The sequence below is a fragment of the Ambystoma mexicanum genome, chromosome 1p (assembly GCF_040938575.1).
Source record: "Ambystoma mexicanum isolate Mex_15411 chromosome 1p, UKY_AmexF1_1, whole genome shotgun sequence".
NCBI classification, from domain to species: Eukaryota; Metazoa; Chordata; class Amphibia; order Caudata; family Ambystomatidae; genus Ambystoma; species Ambystoma mexicanum.
The window spans coordinates 193,852,518-193,880,282 of record NC_090921.1 but is presented as its reverse complement, the minus strand read 5'-3'; the positions used below and the strand labels follow the sequence as shown (position 1 = coordinate 193,880,282).

The 27,765-nt window shown below is 46.6% G+C and overlaps 1 protein-coding gene across 1 annotated transcript in view; it reads left to right on the top strand.

Moving 5' to 3' along the window:
• The window catches only part of LOC138464096 (extracellular calcium-sensing receptor-like), a 114,801-nt gene extending 103,085 nt beyond the window's left edge, over nt 1-11,716 (top strand). The window contains exons 6-7 of the mRNA XM_069607215.1: nt 10,569-10,692; nt 10,788-11,716. Of these exons, the coding sequence (XP_069463316.1) occupies nt 10,569-10,692; nt 10,788-11,716 (1,053 nt within the window). The remainder of the gene's footprint in view (nt 1-10,568; nt 10,693-10,787) is intronic.
• Nucleotides 11,717-27,765: the final 16,049 nt, after the last annotated feature.

Here is a 27,765-nt window from a genome sequence, read left to right as displayed (position 1 = left end):
GACAGAGGTACCTTCTGATAGCACTCTTGTGTGTTTCATCTCAAGAGCCCTTACTAGACAGTAGTGGGATAAATGCTGTGATAAAAGACATATTTAAGTTCATCCGTCCATAAAGGTGTCCGCACATACAGCAATAATTTGGCAGTTGCGTCCCCACTTTATGGATGAAATGAGTGACTACTCTAGAGCCTCTGGCTATCAGCTCAACACTGATAAAACCAACATTATGTATTTCACTAAATGCTGTACTAGGGATTATTGTGCTAATCTGAGCATCGCATGGCCACACCCTATTAAATACCCACCTGTTTTATTTGCGCCTTCTTTACAGGATTCCCTCTCAGCCAACTGTGTATGTTATTAAGAAGACTGAGATTATTGTAGTGATGCGATTATTGTAGTGTGGTGGTCTAGTCTGATGCTATCATAGTGGCGGGTGTAGTGGCAGTAAAGATGATGGTGGCACCAGTAACATTGTACCCTAATCCCCTGGCTATCTACAATCATTAAGAAACTGGACTCTATTTTCAGGACCTGTGTTAATGGGAGGGAGGCAGGGTAAGGATCTAAATATATTCAGGCTGAGTAAGGATCAGGATTATATAGAATTCCCCAAATTCAAGGTGTGTGCTATAGAGGCTGAAATTAGACAGGAGGTATGGTGGATGCCTAGTGCATGTAGTGCTAATGTCCTAAAACTTCAGATCCCAAAAGCTAAATGGGAAAAAACTCAGGCACAAGCCTTTTATTCCCATGCATGGAAAATATTACTACACCTTCATTTTATCCAATCCACTTTGTCTTTTAGGAAGGAATTAAAATCTTCTTTTGTAATAGGAAATGATCTCTAGTTGAGATATGCTCTCTTTAATTAATCGATACATGATGTTATAATAAATGTAGGTACTGCTTGTATCATGATGAATTTGCAATGTTATTATTTTATGAAAGGTGTACTTTTGTGTCGTGCTCTGTTACTCTTGGGTCAAGTGTGTGCATATAAAACTGCTAAATAAAATAAAATAATCAGACTGGTATTCAGTATGGTGGCAGGTGGAGAGGGACAGGCCTTTCCCTTACCTCTGACTAGGGTGCTCATTATATCAGCCTTAGCCAGCCTCTCAGACTCGACGATAGTGGCAGATCACAAACCTGACAAAAAACTGCTTATGGGTTAAGGGACTTGGGTGTACCTCAAGGGCTCAGTCAGTATGGCATAATGGGCACCTCATGTTTCAGGGACAGTGCTTTTTCTGCATCACAAGTGGATTTGAAGAGTGGATCAAACAGTAGAATGATAGTGTTTCCGGTATTGGCCCAAAATACTGACTACAAAATGCAGAATGCGCGACTACTGCGCATTCTGCGGTAAAATAAATCCTGACTCCCATTACACCATTGTTCGATGTAATGGGAGGCGAGGTTTGTGGGGGTGTCCCCTCCTTCCATCACATTGTATGTGGGGGACAAGAATGTAGAAGAAAAATAACGACCATACGGCGCCAGCTCCGTCCCACGTAAGTTCATGGGAACTGACATCACAGGGATAGAGGGGCGTCGGCGGCACACACAGAAGTGTGCCACCGAAAAGCTACGTAGGTTGGAGGGAGCGAGTAGGGGAATGAAGGGAACAAGTGATCGATGTGATCACTGCACCTCGCCATAACAGAAGTCGGCATTTTCTGATTCGACATTTTCAGTGCTGGAGTGATCTCATAGATCTGTATTTTCTCCAGCGTTATACGCTGATTATGGACTTCTCAAGGTGGTGAGCCTTCAGTATTTGCAACTTACACAGGATTGTGTAAGTATGACATGGAAAACAGTGGTAGCAGGAACGCTTCCATGTCCACTCCTCCATTATGAGGAAGGGTGGCACCCTAAGCCACGATCCACAAGCTAGTCACAGAACTTCTTAGTTACTTCCAATATCATTGTAACATGTAATAGGGGATACTTTATTCCATATAAAATGTCAGTAAAAATGTATTCTTATAACAGCTACTTATAACATCACAATTATAGCATTGCAATATAGTCAAATTAGTGTGATGTCATCGCTTTGTACATGAAAAACACTGTTTTACAGTTATTGCCAGCGTACATCAACTTTAACAAACATACTTCTTAGGCCTGTGCCAGCACTTCACCCAAAAACTACCCTTGATGTTCTCTAACAGCCCATTTCCACCTGCAAATGAATGTATCCGGAGGCTCATCCTCGGCCAGAGGTCCCTCTGTACCCCTATTCCCATCTGTTCCTCAGGCCGATCCCTACTTGAAGCCCATCCTAGATGCCCACAGGTGCTTCCAAACCTTAAAAGGTCAGGTCTGCTCCTAGACCTATCCCACCTTCAGGGCACATCCCTACCTAATGCCCATTTTCATTCTGAGACCCATCCCCGCCCTGAGGTTCAACACTGCCAGAATCCCAAACTCTACCCAAAGGCTCATCCATGCACCTTTTTGGGATCAGAACTAGGAAACTATGTCGAATGCAGGTTAATCTAAAACTTTCCAATCAAAATGAATTCCCAAAACATTGGTATTTTGGATGATCACAACAGAAAATGGGTAGCATTTTGACTTTCTTGAGTATTAACTGCTTGAGTATTATAAAGATTGAAATGACCCCGGTATGTACAATAAAGGGATATTACATCTCCTCAGAGTACTGTCCCTGTATAGTACACTCATCATGCCGTATCTATGTATGTCCTGTGATGTGTACCTGTGCCCCATGCAATGGTAAATCACTTCAGGGCGCCTACAAAAGAGGATGGATGTTTAAGCACAATACACAAGCAAAACATGACAACTGTTACAAATCCGTTTATGGATTGATAGACACGGTACGAGCCAGTCCAGTATAATGGCCAATAAAAGTAGTCCTTTCTGGCTGCCATAAGTGCGGAAGAAAAAACGCATTGCAGATTGGTGGGTACCTGGAAGTAATACCTGATTTTATTTTACATAGTATTGAGAAGCTGTTCTGTTGTGGATTGGCTTATTTATTTATTTTTCATTTATTGTGCATTTGTAAGGCGTTTATACATCAAGTAAATTGTGTTTCAATACGCCCCCAGGGCAACAGGGATGGAGCATGGGAATGAAAAACAAATATAACAATGAAAGATAGAGGGGGGGCTACCAGGCCTTGCGAACATTCAGAACGTGCAAGTGCAGAGTGCGAGAAGGGATGAGGGAGTGGGTTGGTAAGTGCTAGGAGTATCAAGAGCGAAGTGCTAGGGAGTGAGCAGCTCTAAGTGCCTTGTTGGAGTGGTCAGCTGCCAATAAATAGGTAAGTGCAGACCTGAGGTGACATAGGCCAGTGGGTGCCAAAGCAAAGTGCTAGGAGAGGTGAAGACTGTAAGTGATTGGATGTGGGAGGCCAGGACGTGGGAGGACACATAAGGGCCCTGGTCACCAATCCCAACAACTGTGGGATTTAGCAAAGGAGAGAGGAAGGGAAGGAGGAGTTGAAAATGAAAGCCTTGAGGAGCTTCTGGAATTTGAGGAGTTCCGGCTCAAGACGAAGAGGAAGGGGGAGGCTGTTCCATAGGGGGGAGCCTGCTGAGGAAAGAGATTGGCCACCAGCTTGCTGTTTAGCGAAGTGCTTAGCATACAGAGGGCCTCATTACGACCCAGGCGCTAATGGGTTAACGGCGCCGTAAAAGGCTGCGGCGCCGTTAACCTATTAGCGCCTAATTACGAGGTCCCTTTGCGGTTTTACCAGCCGTTAAAGTAGGGTGCCGCAAAGGAACCTTGGTGCTAAGTACGCTGCCGCAATTTGCGGCACCGTACTTAGCGCCTTCCCCATTCCCATTGAGCCCTATGGGGCAAAAATGGGAATGGGGAAGGGCCCATGGTGAATGGGGAATTACCGCCCCGCCAACCTTGGAATGGGGGGGTAATTCCGCCATTCACCATGGCGGACCCCGGCATGGACCGTGGTGCTAATAGCACCATGGTTTAGCGCCGGGGCCGTAATGAGGCCCAGAGAGTTGGTGCCAGAGGAACATAAAGATCTGAAGGCAAAGTATTTAGTGATTTCTATGTTAATTCCTCAAGACTTCTTCATTGAGGGAGAATTCATAATTTTTCTTTTTTTGTAGGACATTTTACCGAAAATGTATGCAGGAGGAGACCCCAACAGCCCTCCCCACCCCATCCTCATTTTTTTTACTATCCTAACCCCCCACCCCACATACATTTGTGGTAACATTCACTGAAACACATTTGATGATTTCTCCCTCGATGGAAAAACCTGTGATGAAATCTACGTATCCCTTCTGGATTATTTGATCAGACTACAGTTCTGAGCCAGTATTAGCCCCTTGATGGTCTTGTCTCTGCCTAAAGAGGAGCTACCGTTTAGTCTTTATTTTTTCAAGTTTGTGGTAGTGGATCTTAGGGTTCTTATGGGGTTCTACTGTTGTACCTGATTGGAAAAGTACCGCATGCATGTTTGTCAACAGTTCTTGAGGGTCAGGCATATAGCTTGGAGTCCATCCTCTGTTGGGAGCCACATCGGTGAAGTTAAGGCTGTGTGATATGGTCAAATTTTTTGAGGCAAATATGAGTTTATTGAACGAGCTGCATTTTCTTAAGGAGTTGTTCTAAAATGCTCATATACACACTGTGGAAATAGTGTAGTTTGCCTAAGACTAGGGATTAAACTAACTCCACTATCTGATCTATAGTGAGGAGGGGGTAGATATACTTTAACGTATAGAGCTGTAAGTAGATATTTCTTGTAAGTGACTTGCTTTGTCTGGTAAAGAAGGTAGAGTTCAATAGAATTTGCAAGATCGAAGTCTCTTCCACTGCAGTTGGAGTAGGGCCTTGTAAACCCGTCCAGTTAGGGAGGATTTCCAGACAGGGTTGATCCTTTAATGTTGATCCCTACATTAAAGCAAAGTTTGTTTGAAGACATCGAATCGTGGACTGTTGAGAGGCAGGCCACAATATCATCTTTTCTCTGTTCTTCAGGCTGTTTTTTCAGATTGAATATCATTGGCATAGTGTATCTTCCACTGGTGACATATATGGCCCAACGCCCCTTGGTAAATTCTAATATCCTTATTATGCACAGTTCAGGTACTTTACTCTACACTCGGCCATCCCACTGAACTGACTAGTTGGTGCTGTTTGTTCAGTTTCACAGTCTCTTCTAGTGGTGACTGAGTATCGGTAGAGACATCTGTGTTTGACAGATGACCTCCAACATTAGAACTGGCGTGCTTTAAACTCTTATTAAAGACTCATCAACAAATGCAATGGGATGTGACCATAACCACCCAACTTGCACAGGACGAATGGCATTTGCCTTTCATAAAATCAACACACACACAAAACCAAGACAGGATATTTTATGCTAATAATGTTTTTGAAAACGTTAAAACGTGTGCATATTTTAAACTCCAAGAACCAATACACATGTTTTCCCTGGGACTTGCAGTACCACAATGCGATATTTCACCTTTAGTTATTTGTTGTTGTTCATCAGGTTATGTAGTGCAATGGTGAAGTGTCCGGCCTGCAAACCTGACGACTGCGGTTTGATCCTTGAGGTCAGCTTTAATTCATAAATTCACATAGGACATCCAATGTTTCTCTTTTATCTGGGGTGGACTGAGTCCCCTCTCTGAATTAAGTGGTAGGACTCCGCCCCCCCACGTGTACCCTCGACATGAGCCCTGCTTGAGAGAAAATATGAGAAGGCATTGGTCCATAAAACACATTTATATAGGATAGGCAGGTGCTGCTTGTGCAAGAGAGCGAAATAAAAACAATGTGAATGAGTGCATAAAATTAGTTTATCAGGGTGCTGCCACATAAAGAAAGCTGGGGCAATCCAGACAAAACGATCATAATGTACCAGCGATGCTGGCTTTCTCATCCACCGGAGGAAAGGAAAGCAATTTATAATCAAAGATCCTCATTTTGAGTTTGGCTGTAGTAACAGTAAGTATCTGCATTGCGCATACAATTTTATTTCCCTGCCTACCTACAACCTGATGTGCACGTGGTATTACTGGGGTAAGACTTGGGAATTTTGCCGTGCAGCACGCCCGTTGTGCAAATTTCGTAATTTCTTGCGGAAATTGTACATTTTGAATGTAGCAGCCTGATTATTGCAGGATGGAATTTTCCCTGCCCTGCTTTCTTCTGATGCCAGTGATTTTCAGACTTTGCTATTCTTCCTCACTGGGCATCAGTACTCCTCGGCTTTTCTAAGATGCCCGCACTTCTTTTCTCTTCTACATTGCAACCCTGCCTGGCCTCACTCCCCCTCCCATTGGTTGCCTGGCCTTGAAAGGCCAATCACAGCAACTGAGGCAGGAGCCGGCCCAGCTGCACTAAGGCCCACATCGAAGGCCCCTGTCTAATCCCTGTCTGCTTCAGGTATGCTTCTGTGCACCCCACCCCCCACTAGACCCCTGTGCCACTCCTATATGCCCCCCTCTTGACCCCCATGTTGCTCCTATGTGCCCCCCATCCCCCATGCCCCCATGCCCCTCTGGACCCCTGTGTTGCTCCTATGTGTCCCCACGCCCCTCTGGACCCCTGTATTTCTCCTATGTGCCCCCTTTTGTCCCCCTTGTTGCTCCTATGTGCCCCCAAACACCTCTGGACCCCCCTGTTGCTCCTACATGTCCCCCACCCCCTCTTGACCCCTGTGTTGCTCCTACGTGCCTCTCACATCCCCCCACTTGACCCCTGTGTTGCTGTCTTACTACATTTTGTTCACCACCACCGTGTTGTGGCCAATACTGGGATTTTGACTTTTTAAGGACTCATTGGGCCTCATTCCGAATTTTGCAGTAAGGCAACAACGGCGCCGGTAGTGCTACCAGTGCCGTTGTTGCCATGCCACAACATTACGAGTTTGCTTGCGAGGGCCGTTCTGCACGCCTGGAGAGATCAGGCGTGCAGAGCGGCACCTGTGCGCAGACCACAATGGTAGAAACGGTACCGTTATGAATGGTACCGCTACTACCATCCTCCCTATTCCCATTGAGCCCTGTGGGAGCTCAAATGGGAATGGGGACGTACCGGGTCCGGGTCCCGCGAAAGGGAATTAACGGCCCTCCTAGGTCGGAATGGCCCGGTAAGTCCCCTTTTGCGGGACCCGGACCCGAGTTTGGGGGTAGTCATGCCCTTAATAAGGACATGGCTACCCCCAAACTCGTAATGAGGCCCACTGTCTCCTGGTGCTTCACCATTACTCAATCCTTCATGCTGGACTTCCACTGCATTGTTTACTCATGGTGGTCCTTGAATCATGTTGTGACCTTACTTTTCTCGAATTCTGGTTTGCATTTCATTGTTCTCTTGCATCTTTATGTGTTATTTCCGACTCCTATAACTGTACTACACTCTCCCCTATTAGATCTTTACTTTTTTCCACCCAGCCCTCTCTTCCACCTTGTTGACCGTGTGCCACCTCCCTCTCTCCAGGTGTGCCCTGCAGGCTTGTGATGTCTGCCCACTTGAATCCCTCTTCTTGTTGTCCCACCCTCTCCCCTCCCCCTCCCTTTACTATAGCCTTAGCACTTATGCTATTCAGATATTTCAACTGACCAATATGATAGCTTCTTGTTTGTCTCCCCCTGACTTGTTTTCTCCTACCTCTACCCTCCAGCACTATCTGAAATTACTCCAACCCCCTTACCCCCTCCACCTCCTCTTGTTAAACTCTGGCACTACCTCAATTGTCACCAGGAATAGTATTGTAGCTGCTTGTCTGTCTAATTCTCCCTCTCCCGCCCCTCCCCATCACTGCCTATAGCACTTACACTATCTGAAATGTCGCCAGGCTGATTATGATAGTTAATTTTCACATTCTGAATGTATCAAGGACTTGTAAGAATATCACTGTATTTTCCCATGTTCCCTCACTGCCTTGGAGTGCTTTGAAACACATTGTGCATAGGCGCTATATAAATAATCAATTAAATTCCCCCAGTTATTCCTCATTTGGGGTCACAGTGGACTCCATTGAGCATGGCCTGAACTAGTGCATGTGGTTATTCCTCCTCCATTTACAATCCAGAAGTTTATAGTCCTATGGGGTTTCAAAACCCATAGTATTCTAAAATAGTGCCCAATAGGCCCAAAATGTGAAAGGTGGATGATGGAACAGCCACTATAGTTATCATCATGAGAATGGCAGTAATGGTGAAAACATAGGGGCTCTTTACATGTTTGGTGGTATCTTGGTGGTAAATCTGCTGAGATACCACCAAACCGATTTAGCGTTACTGCCATTTGGTGCAGCAGAAATACTGCTGGTTACAAAAGGGGATTTTGACAGAATTAAGTAGTAAACGAAACGGCAATATTTGGATGGTAAATTGGGTTTTTTACCTGCAGCATTTTGCTGGAGGGATTTCCTCCACCCCACCACCAAAACCATAGTTGGGCAGTGCAGTAATGAACTGATAATACCCGGGTAATTCCGTTACCACCACATTACAACCGTTTTGAGCTGCACCGACATGTAATGAGGCCTATAGTATTTTAAATACCTCCTATTTTGTAAAATGCTATATAATTATGGGTGAGCATGCAATATTTACCAAAAGGTATACTTAGGAAATGCTGCACGGATTAAAAACCCATATATATATTTGTGAAAGTGTGTGCTGTATGTTCGGGGTTGGCTCAAGCCTCATAACAGTTGGTGGGCTAAAAAGTGGCCCAAGGTCAGCATACTAGTCTGGGGTGTACTGGCGATAGTGAAAATTGACCAGCCCCACCCATTTGCCCTGCTCAGGGTGGGGTTCGGCCCTGTGCTACCAGTATATTCAGTTTTGGGAGATTGACGATTTAGCGATTGTTGGCTGCAGCCCCATAACAGTTGGTAGGCCGAAATGTTGGCCTGAGGTTGGCATACCAGTCTGGGGTGTACTGGCGATACCGAAATCTGACCAACCCCAACCATTCTCCTGGCACAGTGCGGGGTCTGGTCTGTGCTATCAGTATAGGCGATTTCTGGAGATTGACGATTTTGCTACTGTTTCAAAAATAGGAAGTTAGGACGCAAGGTCGTCATACCAGTCTGGGGTGCAATGGCGATACTGGAATTTGACCAACCCTTTCAATTTGCCCTGTGCAGGGGTGGAGCGGACCCAGGCACTGTGCTATCAGTATAGGCAATTCCAGGCGATTGCCGATTTTGCAATTTTTCACAAATAGCAGGTTAGGACACAATATAACATACACAAGGCTATAGCAGACCCCCACGTGCATGTCAGCTACAGACCCGGTCACCGTCGGGGAGTATGGCTATTTTTGATGTACGGCTTCTGTAAAATATCCAGCTCAGGAGGAAGGATTTTAATAAAATGTGGAATTTAAAATAGCGTCATATATGCCTAATGAGCGCCTAAAACGAAATCCGCTGGCCATCAGTGACATGGTTTCTATATTGATTAATGTTTATGCCTTTAGGCATAACACAGGAGGATTTGTTTTATCATTAGTCATGAAAGTTATAGCCACTGTCGCTTCCGTAGTATTGACTACAGACTGATTCTTTCTGTGATCAAGCCGCCATTTATGAAGTCATCTGATTCATGCAGGAAGATGATGCATATGTATCCTTGTAAGGTCAAGTTGCTTCAAAAAACATTTTGAGAGGCCTGTCTTTATTGGGAAGTGTGGACATTTATTTCTAATTCAGTGCATCAGGCCAGGTATCATTGTTTGGAATACAGAAATAATTAATCTTGGAGGGTTTATCCAGACATTGAAAAATTGATTGATAGTTAGCCATCTGGGTACACATCTTATTTACCTTATTCTTAAAATATATTAGCACATGGAGATTGTCATTGACCATCTATCAGCCAATCAGCATGGTTAGAGTGCAGTCAATAATAACTGATATTGACTGCATTCTGGACATTCTGTTATTTAAAGCAGACAAGGAAACAGCAATGCAATTTACAGGCAGGATTTCTTTCAACAAGCCATTTCCTCTCAGGGAGGACCATTTTTTGCTGCAACATACAACTTAAAACACAAAAGAGAACGCTAAAACATAGGGAAATGTTTTCACTTTCTTATAGACAAACTGTTTACTTTTTACATGACACCTAATACCTGCTCATGTTAATTCTGTTCAGTCCAACCAAGTTTTCAATTAACATATTAAAATGATTACTTATGAAGACAATCATGTAATTTAAATGCTACAAAATAAAACCACATTTAATTTACTAAGAAATGTGTTGATTTACTTTACCCACGATTAAAGTAACATTGTCTACTTCACCACCAAAACTCCAAAACATGTATTGCTACTACCACTATGTGCTCATAGCCTTATAGAACTCAGGAGGGGTCATTAATGCTTGGGATAATGATGTTCCCCGACTTATAGCCTGAGGCGTTGCAATAATGACTCATCTATAATGCTATTGTATAGACCTGTCTTCTGTGGTTTTCCATAGTTATCTCTCACCATGTTTAGACTCAATGTTGGGCCTGAGGTTACCCACATCAGCAACAGTGATGTGTGCTGTATTCACAAATCTAGCTATTACTTTGATCTGTAGGTGCCCCTCTCTCTCTGCAATCCCAGCTGTCCTGTTGGTTTCTGGAAAGCTGCAAAACCAGGGCACCCTGCCTGCTGCTACCTCTGTGTTCGATGTGCTCAGGGGGAGATTTCCAATCAAACTGGTAAGTGAGCCATGGGCGACAGGAATTAATGATTGGATGATGCAGAACAAAAATGTGCAGACCCCTACTTTACTTGGAATTGTTTCCTCTGTTAGATTCCACTGAGTGTTCCAAATGCCCATGGGACTGTTGGCCCAATGAGAAGCAAGACCACTGCAGACCGAAGAACATTGACTTTCTTTCATATAAAGAGCCTTTGGGAGTAACCTTGGCAACAGTCAGTGTTTTATTATCAACAATACCTCTTGCAATCCTGGCACTCTTCCTTCATCACAGGGACACACCTATTGTCAGAGCTAACAATCGTTCTCTCAGCTACTTCCTGTTATTGTCTTTCACCCTGTGCTCTCTCTCTTCATTGGCTTTTATTGGTTATCCCACCCTGGAGAAATGCCGTCTTCGCCAAGTTGCCTTTGGAATAAGTTTTGCTCTGTGTGTCTCTTGTATCTTAGCAAAAACTATTATTGTGGTCATTGCATTTAATGCGACTAAACCCAACAGTGACCTGAGGAGATGGGTTGGACCTAAATTGTCCTACATGGTCATCAGCAGCAGTACTTTCATCCAGGTTCTGTTATGTGTTCTTTGGTTAATCCTATCTCCCCCTTTTCCAAACTTGAACATTCACACTGATCCTGGAAAGATAATAGTTGAGTGTAATGATGGTTCATCCATTGCATTCTGGTGCATGCTGGGATACCTTGGACTCTTGGCCACCATCAGTTTCATGGTTGCTTTCCTAGCTAGAAAGCTGCCTGACAGTTTCAATGAGGCTAAATATATCACCTTCAGCATGCTCGCCTTCCTCAGTGTCTGGATTTCTTTTATTCCTGCCTATCTGAGCACCAAGGGCAAGTACACGGTTGCCATGGAGATCTTCGCCATCTTGTCTTCCAGCTCTGCTCTCGTCTTCTGCATATTTCTACCAAAATGTTACATTATCCAGCTAAGACCCGAGATGAACTCCAAGGAGTATTTGATGGACAGGGGAGCAAGTCACAGCAGCAAGATAAAAAGAAACTAGAACCTAGTCATGCATCAGTTTCAAGTGTATTATTAACCCTCTCTTGCCTTTTATAATTATGATAATATACCACTACGGCATACATTGTGGCCGCTGTTTCTATTTCTGTATGCATTCTTGTCTATTTATTCCACTTAGCTTTTGTGGGAAGGGAATGCTTGTGGGTGTATTGAGAGGGGAAGACAACAAAACTGTATGGTCAACTTCTAAAGTCTTATACTGGAGAGTAAAACTACATGTCACAAAATAAAATATGCATACCTTTTTATCAAAGACTTGTCTTTGCAACCAATGATTGTTATCTGAAATTACAACCTGTCTCCTACCCCCAGGCACACTCAATAAATGTTCAATCAGCCTTGGAGTAGGTACAGATGTACCCCGTTCAGATTCTCACGTCATCCTCTGGGATGCTTGCAGCATGCTTTTGGTGGAAGAAGTGATGTTAGGAATGGAGTGGCAAAAGGATTTGCCCATTCAGGATTTGATTGATGCTGCCATGTCAGGATCAGGCAAAAACTGATTAGATAAATGGTTAGATGTGCTTTGTATCATCTAATGTGGGTGTGTGTGTGATGCTGCCATGTCATGGTCAGGCAAAACCTGATGTTATGAATGATCAATAGGAAGGAAACCATATAGTTATGAAACTACATTATGCCCATAATACTGTTTCATTGTGGCTACCTAGGTGGCAATGCCACCTTTCAGCCAAAACAAACAACTTTGACATTCAGTTAAGTCTACAAGAGGTTAGGATCAGTTAAATTTGCATAACTGACCTATGCAAAGGTTTCGCCCCTTTCTGGCCTCTTTTACTCAGTGCAGTTGGTAATCAGAATATTTGCAGATGTTTAATCTGCATGGACGTGGGTTCCACACTCAGAAAAGGCTGCATGGTTGGGACCACTATTAAGAAAGACTAACCAGATAATGAATAAAAATGAGTACCCACCCCCCCACCCCTCCCAGCAGAGAGCTTTACCCATCACTCTTTTCCTTTCTCTTAAAGCACTGAGGTCAGGGCATACCATACCCGAGGGGTATTCCTGATTCATTGTTATTGGAGAACTCCAGCTGAAAAGTCTCCCCCTCACGAACACCAGAACTCCTTCTAGTGGCATGCGATGGTGGCTGCCAAGCGGTACAGCTGATTCCCCCTCATGTCAGCATCAGAGATGAAGAAGTACATTAGGAAAGCTAAGACCGGCCCACAATAGGGACAACGGTCAGCCGTGCTGCCGCCAGAGCTGGATACTGTGACCCTCACAGTTTTACATTGATTAAATTCAACCACAAACTATCATCATTTAATGCAACCAGAAGCATGACAAGAGAGAAAAGCAACTACAGAGACAGAGGAAGGACTAGCCAAGCAGTATTTACCTATCAGTGGGCCTCATTACACGGTAGGCGGTGGACCAAGGTGCTATTAGCACCTTATGATATGATATGATATGGCATTTGTAACGCGCCTATACACAAGTGTTTCAAGGCGCGACGAGGCAGGGAGGGGGGAACAAGGGGAAGACAGACAACGATCCTACTAGGCCAGGTGTCATTCAGACCCCGCAAATGCAGGGGTAGGGGGAAGGGAAAAAGTGCAAGGGGAAGGGGGAGGGGGGAGTGCAGTACAAATAAGTAGAATAGAAATAAAATAATAAATAAATAGGGCCAGCTGGTGGCAAGTGCAAGGTAAGTGCAGACAAGAGCTGGGGGGTGGGGGGAGCTGTAGGGATACAGAGACAGTCCCGCAGTGCAGGGGTTGCCAGGGAGGCAGTGCAAGTGAAGAGTGACTGGGCCCAGGACCGAGGTCGTGAGAGTGGCCCAGTTGCAGAATCAATGCAGTTTAGGTGAAGAATTTAGCAGGGGAGAGGGAGAGAGAAAGCAGAAGTGAAGAGGAAGGTTTTGAGGTGCTTCCGGAACCGGAGATGGTTCTCCTCAAGTTTCAGGGAGGCAGGAAGGCTGTTCCAGAGGGAGGCCCCTGCCGCGGAGAGAGATCTACCCCCAGCTCGTTGCTTCGAGAAGCGGCTGACCCTGAGGGAGTTGGAGACGGATGAGCGTAGGGCTCAGGAAGGAAGATATTTAGGAAGAGAGAGTTGAAGGTATTTAGGCCCCAGGCCCCAGAAGGCCTTGTGGACAATGCAGAGGGTTTTGAACTTAATCCTTGCAGCCACTGGGAGCCAGTGTAGAGATTTCAGTCCTGGAGAGATACGGTCCCTGGGCTTGAGGCCAAGGACAAGTCTCGCAGTTCTGTTCTGGATGAGTTGCAGAGGGCAGAGAGTGGAGGCAGGCAGATTAAGATAGAGGCTGTTACAGTAGTCCAGCTTCGAGAGAACCAGGGCTCGGGAGACAGTGAGCTTCTGGGTGAAGGAGAGGAAGGGAAGAATAACTCTGAGGAGGTGCAGCTGGTAATGTGACTTCTTAGAGACGTCAGATATATGAGGAGAGAAGGAAAGTGTGGAGTCAAAGACCCTGAGGTTTTTTGCCTTGCAGGTAGGAGCAGGAAGAGGGCCAAGAGAGGCCGGCCAGAGAGCTGCAGGGAAGGAGGGAGTGGGTGTGCCGATGAGTAGGATCTCAGTCTTACTAGCATTAAGGCAGAGGCCATTGGCAGCACACCATTCCTGGATAGCAGACAGACAGTCAGAGATGAGGGAGGGAGAGGAGGAGGCCGAGGGTAGCCTGAAAATGAGCTGGGTATCGTCCGCATAGCACTGAAAGTTGGGGCAGAGGGCGGCGATGCGGTGGGCAAGGAGTGCCAGATACTGGTTGAACAGCCAGGGAGAGAGATTAGATCCCTGGGGAACGCCACAGGTGGAGAAAAAGATGTCAGAGAGGAAGGACCCAAGTTGGACCTGGGAGGGTCGATTGGAAAGGAAAGAGGTCAGCCACGCCAGAGCCTGACCAGTGATACCCAGGTTATCACGGAGACGGTTGAGCAGGATGGCATGGTTGACAGTGTCAAAGGCAGAAGAGAGATCGAGCAGAATGAGAACACACAGAGTGTTGGAGTCGAGGTTCAAGAGCAGGTCCTCACGGATGTTCAGGAGAGCAGTTTCCGTGCTTCTGGCCGCTCTGAAGCCAGATTGATGGTCATGGAGACTATCAACAGCTTCAGCATGGAGGTTAAGCTGGGAGATGGCCAGTTTCTCCAGGAGCTTGCCCAGGAAGGGAGTGATGGAGATTGGGCGATAGTTAGCCGGACAGGAGGGGTCGGCAGAGGGTTTCTTAAGGAGAGGGTGCACAAGGGAGTGCTTGAGGGGGGATGGGAAGACTCCAGAGGCGAAGGAGTGGTTGCAAAAGTCAGCCAGGGCAGGAGCCAGGGAGTCGATGTGGTCCTTGATAGTTTTGGAGGAACAGGGGTGAATCTGTTTAGACGAGACTTTCATAGATCGGACTTGTCTGGAAACCTCGTCAGCAGAAAAAAGGGGAAAGGCAGAGAAGGAGGGAGGAGGGGTGGCTGCAGAAGGGCCAGAGGAAGAGCAGGGAAGAGACGGGGGGAGGTGATAGGAGGAGAGTGAGAACAGGATGTCCTGAGTTTTAGAGATGAAGTGGGAGGCCAGTGCAGTGCAGAGGGCCTGGGAGGGGACAGGAGAGGTAGAGACTGCAGCAGGGTTGGCAAGCTCCTTGCAGATTTTAAAGAGTTCAGCCGAGTTGTTAGATGCCGCAGAGATGCGGGCTTGGATAAGGGCTCTCTTCTTGGTGAGAACAGAGAGACGGTATTGCCTTTGGAGCAGGCGGCAGGCCAGTTTGTCAGAGGATGAACATGAAGCACGCCATTTCCTCTCTGCCACCCTGCACTTGCGTTTTAGGGTGACGAGATCCGAATCATACCAGGAGTTACATTTGGCTTTGGGCTTCAGGCGGATTTTCATGACAGGGGCAAGGATATCAAGAGTATCAGATATAGCAGAGTGGAGCAAGGAGAGGGCTGTGTCAGGGTGGGAGTCAGCCGAAGGTGGAGGGGGGGGGGGGCGAGAAGGTGGCAGCGAAAGCCGCAACTGACACACGCTTCATGGGTCGGATGACCGAGAAGGTGGGTGGCAATGATGAGGGTGGCTTTGCCTGTGGGGTAGAGAGGGTGAGGTGGGAGGATAGGAGAAAGTGATCACTCCAGGAGAGAGGAGTAGAGAGAGGGTCAGAGAGGGGAAGGTCAGAAGAGATCAGAGCATCAAGAGTGTGCCCTGCAGAATGAGTAGGCCCAGACGGGAGAATAGAGAGTGAGAGAGAGTCGCAGAGGTCACGAAAGAGTCCAGTGGGGGGACAGGAGGCATCTAGGTGGATGTTGAAGTCCCCAAGAAAGAGGAGTTGAGTGGTAGAGGACAGGAGTGAGGAGGAGAGGTCAGCCCACTCAGAGAGGAAGGAGGAAATTTGACCAGGTGGCCGATAGATAGTAGCCACGGTAAGGGAATGGCTAGGAGAGAGAGAGAGTCGGCAGACAAGACATTCAAAAGAGGAGTAGGCCTGCGTAGGAGTGACAGTGGCAGGAATCCACTCAGGGAAGATAAGGGCAACACCCCCCCCCTGCACGGTTGGTCCTGGGCACAGAGAGGATCTTGTAACCTTCAGGTAGGAGTGTGTCAAAGCTCGTGACAGATCTGGCTGTGAACCATGTCTCAGTGAGACCGAGGACGTCAAGGTCCAGTTCCTCAAGAAGGCGACAGATATCGGAGGAATGCTTGATGGCAGAGCGAGAGTTAAGAGTGGCAAAGTGGAGAAGGTTGCCATCCTTGAAGGACTTCCGGGCAGGGGTACAGATCAGAGGTACGCCCTGCGGAGGTGTAGAAGAAGGAGGTGAAGAGGGAGTGCGAGAGGGGGCAGGGAGGGAGGGTAGAGGCAAGGTAGCCGAAGACAGGGAGGGGACAGCAGGAAAGGAAGTTGATGAGGCGAGGGAAGCGTCTATCAAAGAGGTGAAGGTTAGCCTGAGGGCCTTGGACCAAGACAGTCCCATTAGCGTAGACATTAATGATGGCCTTAGAGGAGTGGAAGGGGGCCAAGAGGACATCCCAACGGGTGCCACCATTAATGGGAGAAGAGGAAAAAGGAGAGAGCACAGAGACCATATGAAGGGTCCATAGGTCAGGTGAAGGCACGAAAAAGAGGATGTCAGTGAGAGTTTCCTTAGAGCAGGCACTAGTGTAGGTGTCAGCGATAGGGAGGCCTGGGTTGGAGACCAGGATGTCCTTTTTAAACTTTTTCCTACCAGATTTAGTGAGGAGAGCAGGATAGTCATTAGAGAAGCAGTTAGAGAGGATAGGCGAGATAGAGAGCACCATGGAGTGGGAGGGGGGACGGGGGGAAGACAGATGAGGCCAGAGCCCACAGACAGGAAGGAACGGCAAGACAGGTTACCACATTTCAGAACAACAACAGTATTGTGTTTTAGGAACACAGTGGAGAGGCCACCTAAGTTTGAGAATCCAGCGAGTAGAGAAAAACCCTAGTTACCACAACTGTGGAACACAGTGAGGTGAAGACACCGTGTGAATGCAGTGGCCAGGCGTGGGTGGGGGTGGGCAGGAAGAAGGTGGAAAAGGTGAAATTTACTTGCGCCTTGCGTCCCCTGCGGACACCTGCAGACACACAGGGAGCCGCAACTGCAGGAGTCGCCCTTGGCCTTGGGGCCCTTAGCCGCAGGGGGCTGCCCAGGAGCAGGGTGGTAATAGAAGAGGGAGGAGAGGAAGGGGAGAGGGGTGTGGGCGGGCAGGGAGGCGGGAGGGAGAGGAGGACCAGGAAGTGGGAGGGGAGGGGAGAGCAGGCACAACAACGCGCTCGGGGCGCAAATGCAAAATTCTTTTTTTAAAAACACAGAAAATCACTCACAGAGGCCCGCTAGGGCCAGGCAGGGCTTCCTGGCCTGCAGTTCCCTCTTGGCTACCGGCGACCGCTCTCCCACGCTCAGCTCAACAAAGAAGCGAGCAGGGGGAGCGGGCGTCGAGTAGCCCAGAAGGGAGGCAGCCAGACAGCCAATCAGAGGGGGGGGTGGGCGGGCAGGGAGGCGGGAGGGAGAGGAGGACCAGGAAGTGGGAGGGGAGGGGAGAGCAGGCACAACAACGCGCTCGGAGCGCAAATGCAAAATACTTTTTTAAAAACCTCCGAAAATCACTCACAGAGGCCCGCTAGGGCCAGGCATGGCTTCCTGGCCAAAAGTTCCCTCTTGGCTACCGGCGACCGCTCTCCCACGCTCAGCTCAAGTAAAATACCGGCACTGCCTTGGAGGAAAGGGGAATTACCGCCCTATTCCAAGGTTGGCGGGGCGGTAATTCCCCCTTCCCCCATTGCCCTTCCCCATTTTTTCCCCATAGGGCATAATGGGAATGGGGAAGGTGCTAATTACGGTACCGCAATTAGCACCCTGGTCCCTTTGCGAGTTGGTTTTTAACGCCTGCTAAAAAGCAGGCGTTAAAGTACCAACCTGCAAAAGGACCTCGTAGTAAGGCGGTAAGGGTTAAAGGTCACCGGTACCATTACCGGTGACCGTTAACCCTTACCGCCTTCCGTGTAATGAGGCCCAATGTCTACAAATAATTTGCAACGAGAAACCTTCTGATGGGCAATCAGAAAACATTTCAGAGGCATCTCATTCTGTAGATAGTGTAAACAAATTAAAGGAGCTATTGTAACGCCATGCAAATTTATGTCATTTATCTTCATACTAAGATGTCTATCTTCATTACATTGCAATAAGGTCAGGCTCTTAGGGAGTTCTATATATCTGAGCCCCTCGGGCACTTCTTTGATGACCTTTCCGATGGGTGACATAAATATAGTTCATGTAATTGCTCACTGAGTCATTATACATTTGTATGCGTTACAAAAAAGGAGCAAAATCAGACATGCCTGGGAAAGTGGAAAATAGGCTAAAGAGTATGTTTCCACATTTAGCAATTTTTTTAGAAATAGAGATCGAACACGTATATAACATGGTACATTAGATGGCAATAAATGCCATGTTGGAATGTAGGGAATCCATACACTACAGGGAAGTCATCACACCATCCCGCTGGGGTTGTAGTCATAGACTTTGATACATAATGTGCTATGCCTGCACAGACACTTCATTTAACCTCGGTACATGATAAACAATTTAAAATCGAAGGAATGGGCAAGGGTACAGAATCCCTAGCTTTTGGGATTTGTATTAACAAATAAAATATTGTGGGTAATCCATACCCTTTCATAAAACAACATGGCAAAAGCATAGCGTACATGTGCGCCCCGTGGCACCAGTCTCCTGACAGAGCTGTTGCACTTGCTCTCCAGCGGCACAGAGTAGGTGCAGAGGTCACATGTGCTCTTTTGTCAGCTCTGGGAGCAGGAGGTTCCTGCAGACAGCGGCTGTTTTAACCTCAGCACCTTCGATTCAAAACACCAGTATATTTATTATAAACTTTTGCCTTGTGGCAGAATAATCTTTAAATATAGGCCATAGCTGAATTTTGGTATGGTTGCTAGTACACATAATTATTAAAGCCACATCAAATTGGAATCATACCAGTGCCAACCCTTGGAGCTCAGACCAGTTATGAGATGCTTTATGGATTCCAAGCAGCCTGACAGTGTGCATTCCAGTGAATGAGACCAAAGGCAGGATGTCTACCTCTGTTGACTCTCTTGGAGGATTTGAAAATACTTCCTGCCAAGTCCAGTAGTTCCAATCAGGTGATATCCCAAGAGCCTAGCTTCAAAGAGGCAATACAATATCAAAGACTTGCCTCTCACTAGGGGGCGATACACTTGAGAGATTTCGATGATACAATCTGAGAGAGGGGAAAAGTTAGGCCAGCCAGAGAACCCAACAGAGCTCGAGGAAGGGTTTCTCCATCTACCTTTTCTATGGGTCATTCTTTTGTGTCTGTCATTTTCACCTCCTGAGAAATAATGCACTCTGGGTATGACATCAGCAAGCATTCTTCACCTTGGACCTCCTCAAGTAGGCTTGGGTGCATTGTAGGAGTCGATGGGGAGCTCTGAATAGCTAGGGGGCTTTGAATTACAGAGATTTATTAGCTTAGCATGCATATGTCATTTTAGTGTGCGCTTTATACAAAAATACAGAAATAGAAACATATGCAAGGCATAGGTTGCCAGTGCAACCGGTGCACGCCAAATGGGGAATGTACAGAGTTCAGAAATGCAGAGCATGCTTAATATTTGTTTCATTTCATAATAATATTCAATTTGACTGAATTTGCACCAAACTTAATAACTAATATACATTAAAATACTAACTGAATCCAATCCCAATTAACAAACTGAACCCCATGTACTTAACATTGAGTGAAAACTAGTCTATATGTGAAAACCTGAATCCAAATATCTGTGCATGAGGCTCTGTTTCTTAGGAAAATAAACGTGCATGCTAGATTCATGACGGGTGGTGAAAACATGATATTGCGCTATGCTGAAAAGAAATATTGTAGAGTCAGGAAATGCAGGAAGAGATGTATTTTCTTGCTCTCCAACAATAAAATCATGTGGGTTTCAGTGGTATGATCTAGATGGGAGGTATTTTTGATTTGAGTGGCAGCGAGAGGGCATAAAAAGGACTGTGAGTGGGTATAAAGTCAGACATCTTCGAGTGATGGGATGAGACGAGCTGGCTGGCAGGCATCCTGGGATTCTGTGCTGAGAGGAACAGTGATTTGCAGCGAGCTGGCCGGCAGACAGACTCGAGAGCTGAGGGCTGTTTGATGGGTTTATCTGTGCGAATGCTTATCTACGCGATCCCGGTTTGCCTGCCAAGTTGGGACAGAGGTATCACCATCAGATTTAGGGGAATACGCAGTCTTAAATTGAGGTGTGAGTAGTGTGCCTGGGAAATAATTACAGTAATAGGTTGTTGTTTCTGTTTAAAAGTAGTTATTCAGGTTATTCACATATAAACTAATTGGCACTCAATGTTAAGGACTTGGGATTCAGTTTGTTAATTGGGATTGGATTGAGTTAGTAATGTGTATTAGTTATTAAGTTTGGTGCAAATTCAGTAAAATGGAATATTATCCTGAATTGAAACAAATTTTAAGCATGCTCTGCATTTCTGAACTCTGTACATTTTCCATTTGGCGTGTGCCAGTTGCATTGGAAACCAATGCCTTGCATATGTTTGTTTTTCTATATTTCTGCATAAAGCCCACACTAAAACTACATGTGCATGCTAAGCTAATAAACCCCTGTAATGCAAAGCCCCCCAGCTAAGCCCCCCAGCTATCCAGAGCCCCCATTGAATCCTACATAATCCAATCCCCTGTGACCCTTCACTCCTTTTTTAATTCAATTATGGACACTCATGGACATCAGGAAGAATTTGATAGAGAATAGCATTCCCTTCCAAAGCCTTCTGCCAGCGGTGAAGACAGGTGTGCTAAAGCAGAGGAAAGCTTTGCTCTCTGCCCATCTCCAGGCAGATTGCAGTGACATTGCTGAGGGATGATAAAAGACTTCCATTCTGCAAGCAAAACTCCCTAGGCTGGGAGAGCAGAGAGAGACAAGGGGGGTCATTACGAGTTGGGCGGTAAGGGTTAACAGTCACCGGTAATGATGCCGGTGCCGGTAAACCCTTACCGCCCTATTCCAAGGTCCCTTAGCGGGTCCCAGCAGGAACGGCTGGTCTGACCAGCCGTTCTCTGCGGGTCCCATTAAGGGACGTTGGAGCTAATAACGTTCATGCAATTTGCGGGCCCGTTATTAGCGCCTTCCCCATTCCCATTGAGCCCTCAAATGGGAATGGGGAATGGTTAACTAAATGGGGATTTACCGGGTCCGCATAGGTCGGAAAGTCCCCATTCAGCCAGACCGGACCCGGGTTTGGATGCAGCCATGGCGCTAACAGCATCATGGCTACCTCCAAACTCATAATGACCCCAACGACTCACTTTGTCCTGGAGCCCCCTGCAGTGGATCTGCCAGCATCCAGAGAAGCCAAAGCAACCAGGTCGCAATGCTTTTGAAACACCACGACCTGCGGTACTGTATTTGGCACTCAATCTCAAATTTCGAACCACCACTTGCATTCTTCAAACAGGTTCAATAAGAGGATAGCTCAGGGGCAACGTGCTTTCCTTGGAAGCAAGATGACACGGAGCAACACAGGTTCGATCCCCGGGTCCGCAATTAGAAACCTCTGGGTAGTAAGCACGTTATAAATAACATATCATATCATATCAATGCTAAATTATCCCAACATAGCCCGGCACCTCGACTAAAACTGCTGGAATCGACATGAACCACTCCCCGAATCATCGAATCGATCCTGGTGACACACTGGGCCTCATTAGGACTTTGGCGGTAGCCATGCCCTTAATAAGGGCATGGCTGCCACCAAAACCAGGTCCGGGTCTGGGTCCGGGTTCCGTAAATGGGGAATTACCAGGCCATTCCGAGTTTGGAGGGCACAGTAATTCCTCCTTCAGGGAACCCGGGCCCGGACCTTCCCCATTCCCATTTGAGTTCCGATTGGGCTCAATGGGAATGGATGCAGGGAGCTAACAAAGGGCCGATTATGACCAGCCCGTTGTTAGCTCCCTGGTCCCCTCGCGGGACCCGGTAAGGACGCTTGGTTTTACCAGGCTTCCTTACCGGGTCCCGCGAGGGAACCTTGTAATCTTGCGGAATGGGTTTAACGGTTCGGCCTCCATTAGCGGCAGCCGTTAAGCTATTCCGCAAAGGTTGTAATGAGGCCCAATGACTTGCCTCACTTGATGCTCCACACCACCTTCGAACCGCACAAAGCTCTGCTTTGAACCAGACTAGATGCAGATTTGCCATCCTGGGATCAACATGACTCACTGCCGCCCAACCCAGTTCGACCCGCATGCATAGCCTCTCGAAGCCTGGTTCGATACCATTGAACTGCTTAAGAACTGGAAGCATTGATTGGACAGTCTTTTAATGGAACTGTTGTGCTATTACTTTGTATGTTACTACTGTCTCATATGCACACCTCATCAATGAGTATAGGCTTGCCTCGGCCCTTGCTACTATAAAAGTCGAGGGAAAGATATATCTCTTGGTTCTGCCTATTTTACCTTTATAATTAGAATCACTATTGGTTTGTTGAGTGTGAGGGCTAAGTCAGTAGATTAGCTACTACTCATCATTGTTAGGTTCATAAGTCAGGGTAACTTATAAGGATACTCAATGTAGTCAGTAGTAATCTTCACGTTACTTTAATCAGGTAGCGTAGCTCATCAGATCTCATCAGGTACTATTAGGAGATAGGAAGTATAGTCACAGGGAAGCCCACTGGCTCCCACCACCCAGGCAACATCATCACCAACTGCCCTGGGTGGAATCTCCTACACACTCACATTCTAGGCAGTCACACTGCTGGCATTCCATTCATAACCTCATACCTGCAACTACACACCATGCATGCATGGGGAAGAATTAAGCAGTATATAAACAGATCATAGGAAGACCATTCCAAACAATCATCTACTCCTGCAGGTCAGGAGTCATCTCATCACTTTGCAACAAACCTACAATGTGGGAAGTCCTCGAATGAAAGTGAGCTGAAGCTAAAATAGCTTCTTCTGTGAACTGTAACCCTCTCAATCATGTTTTAGTTCTCTGTGCCATTTCATCTTTGAACATCCATTTGAATATCTGTCTCAGCCCGCCAATGAGGGCATTTTATCCACAAATGTAAGGAAAAGCGCCCTGAATGGAAGACCTGACAGCAATCAGCAACACAAGTTTCTGCCTCATTCATTGCCATTTGAGAGGTGCAGCTCCCCTCTAGCCATAGAGTTCAAGGGTCCGCAACTGAATCATCATATTTATTTTAAGTCAACAGTCTGGCCTTTTCTACAGGAATGGGAAAGTCACTCGACAGGCCCTGCTGTAGTGATATTAACTGGCCATTGATGGTATCAGGTGTCAAATGGTGCGAATATCTTGGTATCTAATGGGCATTGCCTGGCAAATGCCTAATACTTATACACAAGCCAAAACTGAAGGCTTTGCATGTGCTTGTTCTTTACAGGCATTTAGTGAAGGACATACATAGTGCTTATAAATTGCAAAGTGCTTATATATCGAGTGGTTGAAGACAGGCCTGTGTAAGGCATTTTTATTACACCAGTAGCATGTTTACAGCTCCAATTAAGTCCTTAACTCCCAGAAGACTGCTTTGGAAAACCCCTGGTTGGCACGTTGAGTGCTAAGTGTGATGTTGTTGCTTGATTAAGCAAGCTCAAAGAGTTCCTAAGAGGGGGTGATTTGGTTGGGTATGGACAGGAACTAGGTGGGAATGGCCATAAGGATTAGCATTACAGTGAAAATAATAAAGTTCGATTGGGGTGCACTACATATATTTAGGTTATTTTATATTCAATCAATTCAACTGAATCATTTCAGTAAATTTCAGGTGCCCTGGGTACATTCCGCGCAACAGGGATAAAATCCTAATAGTAATCGCTCATCAACCAACTGGCAAGTTACCCAGTCATTCCTTTAGAGGCAACCTCTCTTCGAGATTTTTTTTAGGGTTTAATAAAGACATTTTTTTTTTTTAAACTTTGTTTATTGGCAGAAAGTTAAGACAGGCATATAACAGGGTACATCACAGTAATCAGGTAATATCGCACAACATCCAGCAACACATAACGGCAGGGTGCCGCCTCATTGGAGAGAACAATTGGCTTTTGGAGCGGCCCAGCCTGGGCGAAAAGGGACACGAGTCAGTGTCATGGTGTGGCGGAGCGTGTTTGGGGAGGGGAAGCCGTCCACTCCACTTCGTCTCTATTATTCAGGTAGCTGCGGAATTCTGTCCACAAATTTTTGGGTCGTGATGTGGGAGGCAAGGACCCAATGTATTCCTCTTCACACATTTGAGTCCAAGTAAGGGCTTTAAGCCACATCGAGAAGGTAGGGGGGCTGTGACGCTTCCAGTTTTGCAATATACACCTTTTAGCGACAATGGCACCAACATTCAAAAACTTAGACATTTTCCTTGCACTTTCCCCCTCCCAGACTCCAAACAATAGTGCAAGTGGGTTCACATCCACCAGGGTCTCTGTTATTTCGGAGAGCGCCTCCGCCACAGCCACCCAGAAAGCGTGGATTGCAGGGCATGTCCAGAACATGTGGATGTGTTCAGCTTCAGGAGATTTACACTTTGGGCATGCACAGGACCGGGCGCCAGCAAATTTCGCCACCCTAGTTGGTGTGTAGTAAAGCCTGTTGAGGAATTTAAATTGAATGCAGCGGAATCTGGCGCTTAGAGAGACTGTGCGTGTATGTGCACACATCTTCCTCCACAGCCCCTCAGGTATTTCTATTGCGAGCTCCCCCGCCCACGCCTCAGGTGATTTAAGTGACCCAAACATCTTCTTCCCCAGCTGCATTTTATACAGATTGGATAACACCCTCTTGGATCCCGCAGAGTTCGGTATGTACTGGAGTTCGGGTGAATCTGGGGGTTCGTCTGGATACGAGGGCCACATGGCACAAACTGCAGCTCGGAGCCTATAATACTGAAGCATCTCAAGGAGGGAGTTAGTGTGTTCTGGGCGCCATGTTTGGGGGGTGATAAACTTTCCCTCTGGGAAGAGGTCTGTCAGGCCTCGATTGCCAAGTTGTTCCCAGTATCGTGAGAGGTGCTGGTCGTGTGTGTGGGCGAGTCCCGGGAACCGCCACAGGGGGAGCCACTTATAGTACGGGTGCAGCTCCTGCTCGGTATGTAAGATAGCAGACCAAGCCCTTATCGTGGCAGTCACTGGGTCTGCCTGGGCTTCCGTTTGGAGCCCGCGGTGCAACAATAGGGTCATAATGTTAGTTCCCTCCCCGGCCATTTTTTCGCGTTTTACATGCGGAGGGGGTTTCTGAAGTGCATACCAATGGGAGGCATGCTGGGCCTGGGCCGCGTACCAGTACAGTTGTAGGTCTGGTGCTGCAAACCCCCCTTTATCATATGGTGCTGTCATGTGTTGCCACTTCATGCGTACCGACCCAGAGTGCCAGAGAAATTGGGCGCACTCCGAATGAAGCTCCTTGAAATATTGCTTTCCGGGCCAGATTGGGACATTAGTAAAAACATAAAGGAGCTTGGGGACCACTATCATCTTTATCAAGGATAGTTTGGCTGCCAGGGATAGTGGTAAGTGTCGCCACTTGGAGAACTTGGAAATGATGAGATGAGCCGCGGCTTCATAATTGTCCTTTAGTGGGGTCTTTTTGGACAGCGACACCTGAACCCCCAGGTACTTGACCCCATTCGGAGACCAGCGCAGGGGGTAATCACATGTTGGTTGTTGCGTCGCTGCAGTGAGGGGGAAGATTTCAGACTTTGAGTAGTTTATCTCAAACCCAGAGAACGTGCCTATTTTGGTGACGTCTCGGATAATCGGGTTCAAGTATGTGGAGGGGTTTCTGATATAGACGAGGACGTCATCTGCGTAAAGCGAGATTACTTCCGGAACATCAATTAACTGAATGCCTTTATTGGAGTGACGCCCTCTAACATGGTCTGCCATGGGCTCGATGGCAAGCGCAAAAAGGAGGGGGGAGAATGGGCAGAACTGGCAAGTCCCTCGGTGTAGTTTAAAGAGGGGGGAAGGAACAGAGTTTACAAGGACCCTGGCAACCGGATCAGTATATAAGAGCTGTTGGGTGTCCTGACCCACGTTTGGACTATCATGCTGCAACATTTGGTGCTGTGGGCTTAGAAAATCCAAGATGGCCAAAAAGCCCACAAGTGCGCCAGAATCCAGGAGAACCACGCAGTTTGTGCGCACACCAAAATGGTTACCTAACTTGCCACCCACCAGTGTAAAGAAAGATCTTTGTTAACAAAATCCACTGTTATTGATGTCAAAAAGTTGCTGAAATCGTGGCTCATTGGACCACTTTAAAGATTCAACCCTTTTGTGGGGTTCCACATAACCATCTTACTGTAAGGAGCCCCATCAAAACAATGTTAAGCAAGGATTTACTACCATGTAAGAACCATTCCTGTTTAGAATGCGGCGCTAGCGGTCTAAACTCTGACAGGAGAACTGAGTGCAGTTGCTGACAAAGGGATTTGACGCAGCTGATTTCAAAGGCTGCATTTTAATTAAAAATTAGCCACCTGCTGTTCCAGAGGCCTGAAGCCTGGGAAACCCTCTCACCTCTAGAGATTCACACGAGGAGTTAGAATCTCACATGACCTCTTGATTGATAGAAGGCAGACTGGCTGGGAGCCTCCTGGAGACCACACAATAGGCTCTTGCAATTGAATAGGATATGTTGATTTTGACTGTTTCCTGTCAACAAAGGCCTGCCTGCCAGAAGACACATGTGACTGACCCACCCAAGTCTTGGAGGCGGACTCCAACACTCTGAGAACTGAATTGAAAGCAAAATATATATTTTACAGAAACACTGATAACTCTTTGTTATCAAATGACAGAAATGTATAACTTTGAGAGCCTTAATTTAAAAAATGTACCTTCAATTCAAGCCCAAACTCCAATTTGTGTGATGTTCTGGGGGCAAACTAGCAGTTAAGAGGGTATTACTTAAAATGTCTGCATGTGAAAAGTCTGATACTTCATCAATCAATGCCTGCATGCCTTGCACACATTTGGGTAAATTTGAGTAAGAATCTGATATTGGTAACTTGACCAAAAAGTGAAATGTGTTGCCATTTCTGAATGCAAGCTCCCAGGAAGAGCAGATTTGGACAGGGTATACCTCCTGTGATATGTGATGGGTGCATGTAATTTTAAACAAATGTGTACCTGTGCAAATATGTCTTTTGGGTCAAAATATAGATTGTGTGTAACTTGACAGGGGTGGGTTCTCTGTACCATAAACAGACCTCATCATGATGACACTTCATTTCATTCCCCCAATCAAGGGGAAGAGGATGAAGTGGCCAATGTCAAGTGGAGAGGGGTAGAGCCTAGTGATGCTGCACACACACCCATTTTCAAAACACATAAAAGCAGACAGTCAGGACAGATAGGGACATTCAATTCCAGTTGCTGCAACGCGCTCTACCGGACCACACAACATCCAGAAGATACTAGATTCAACACTTAGACTTTAAAACACCAAAGAAC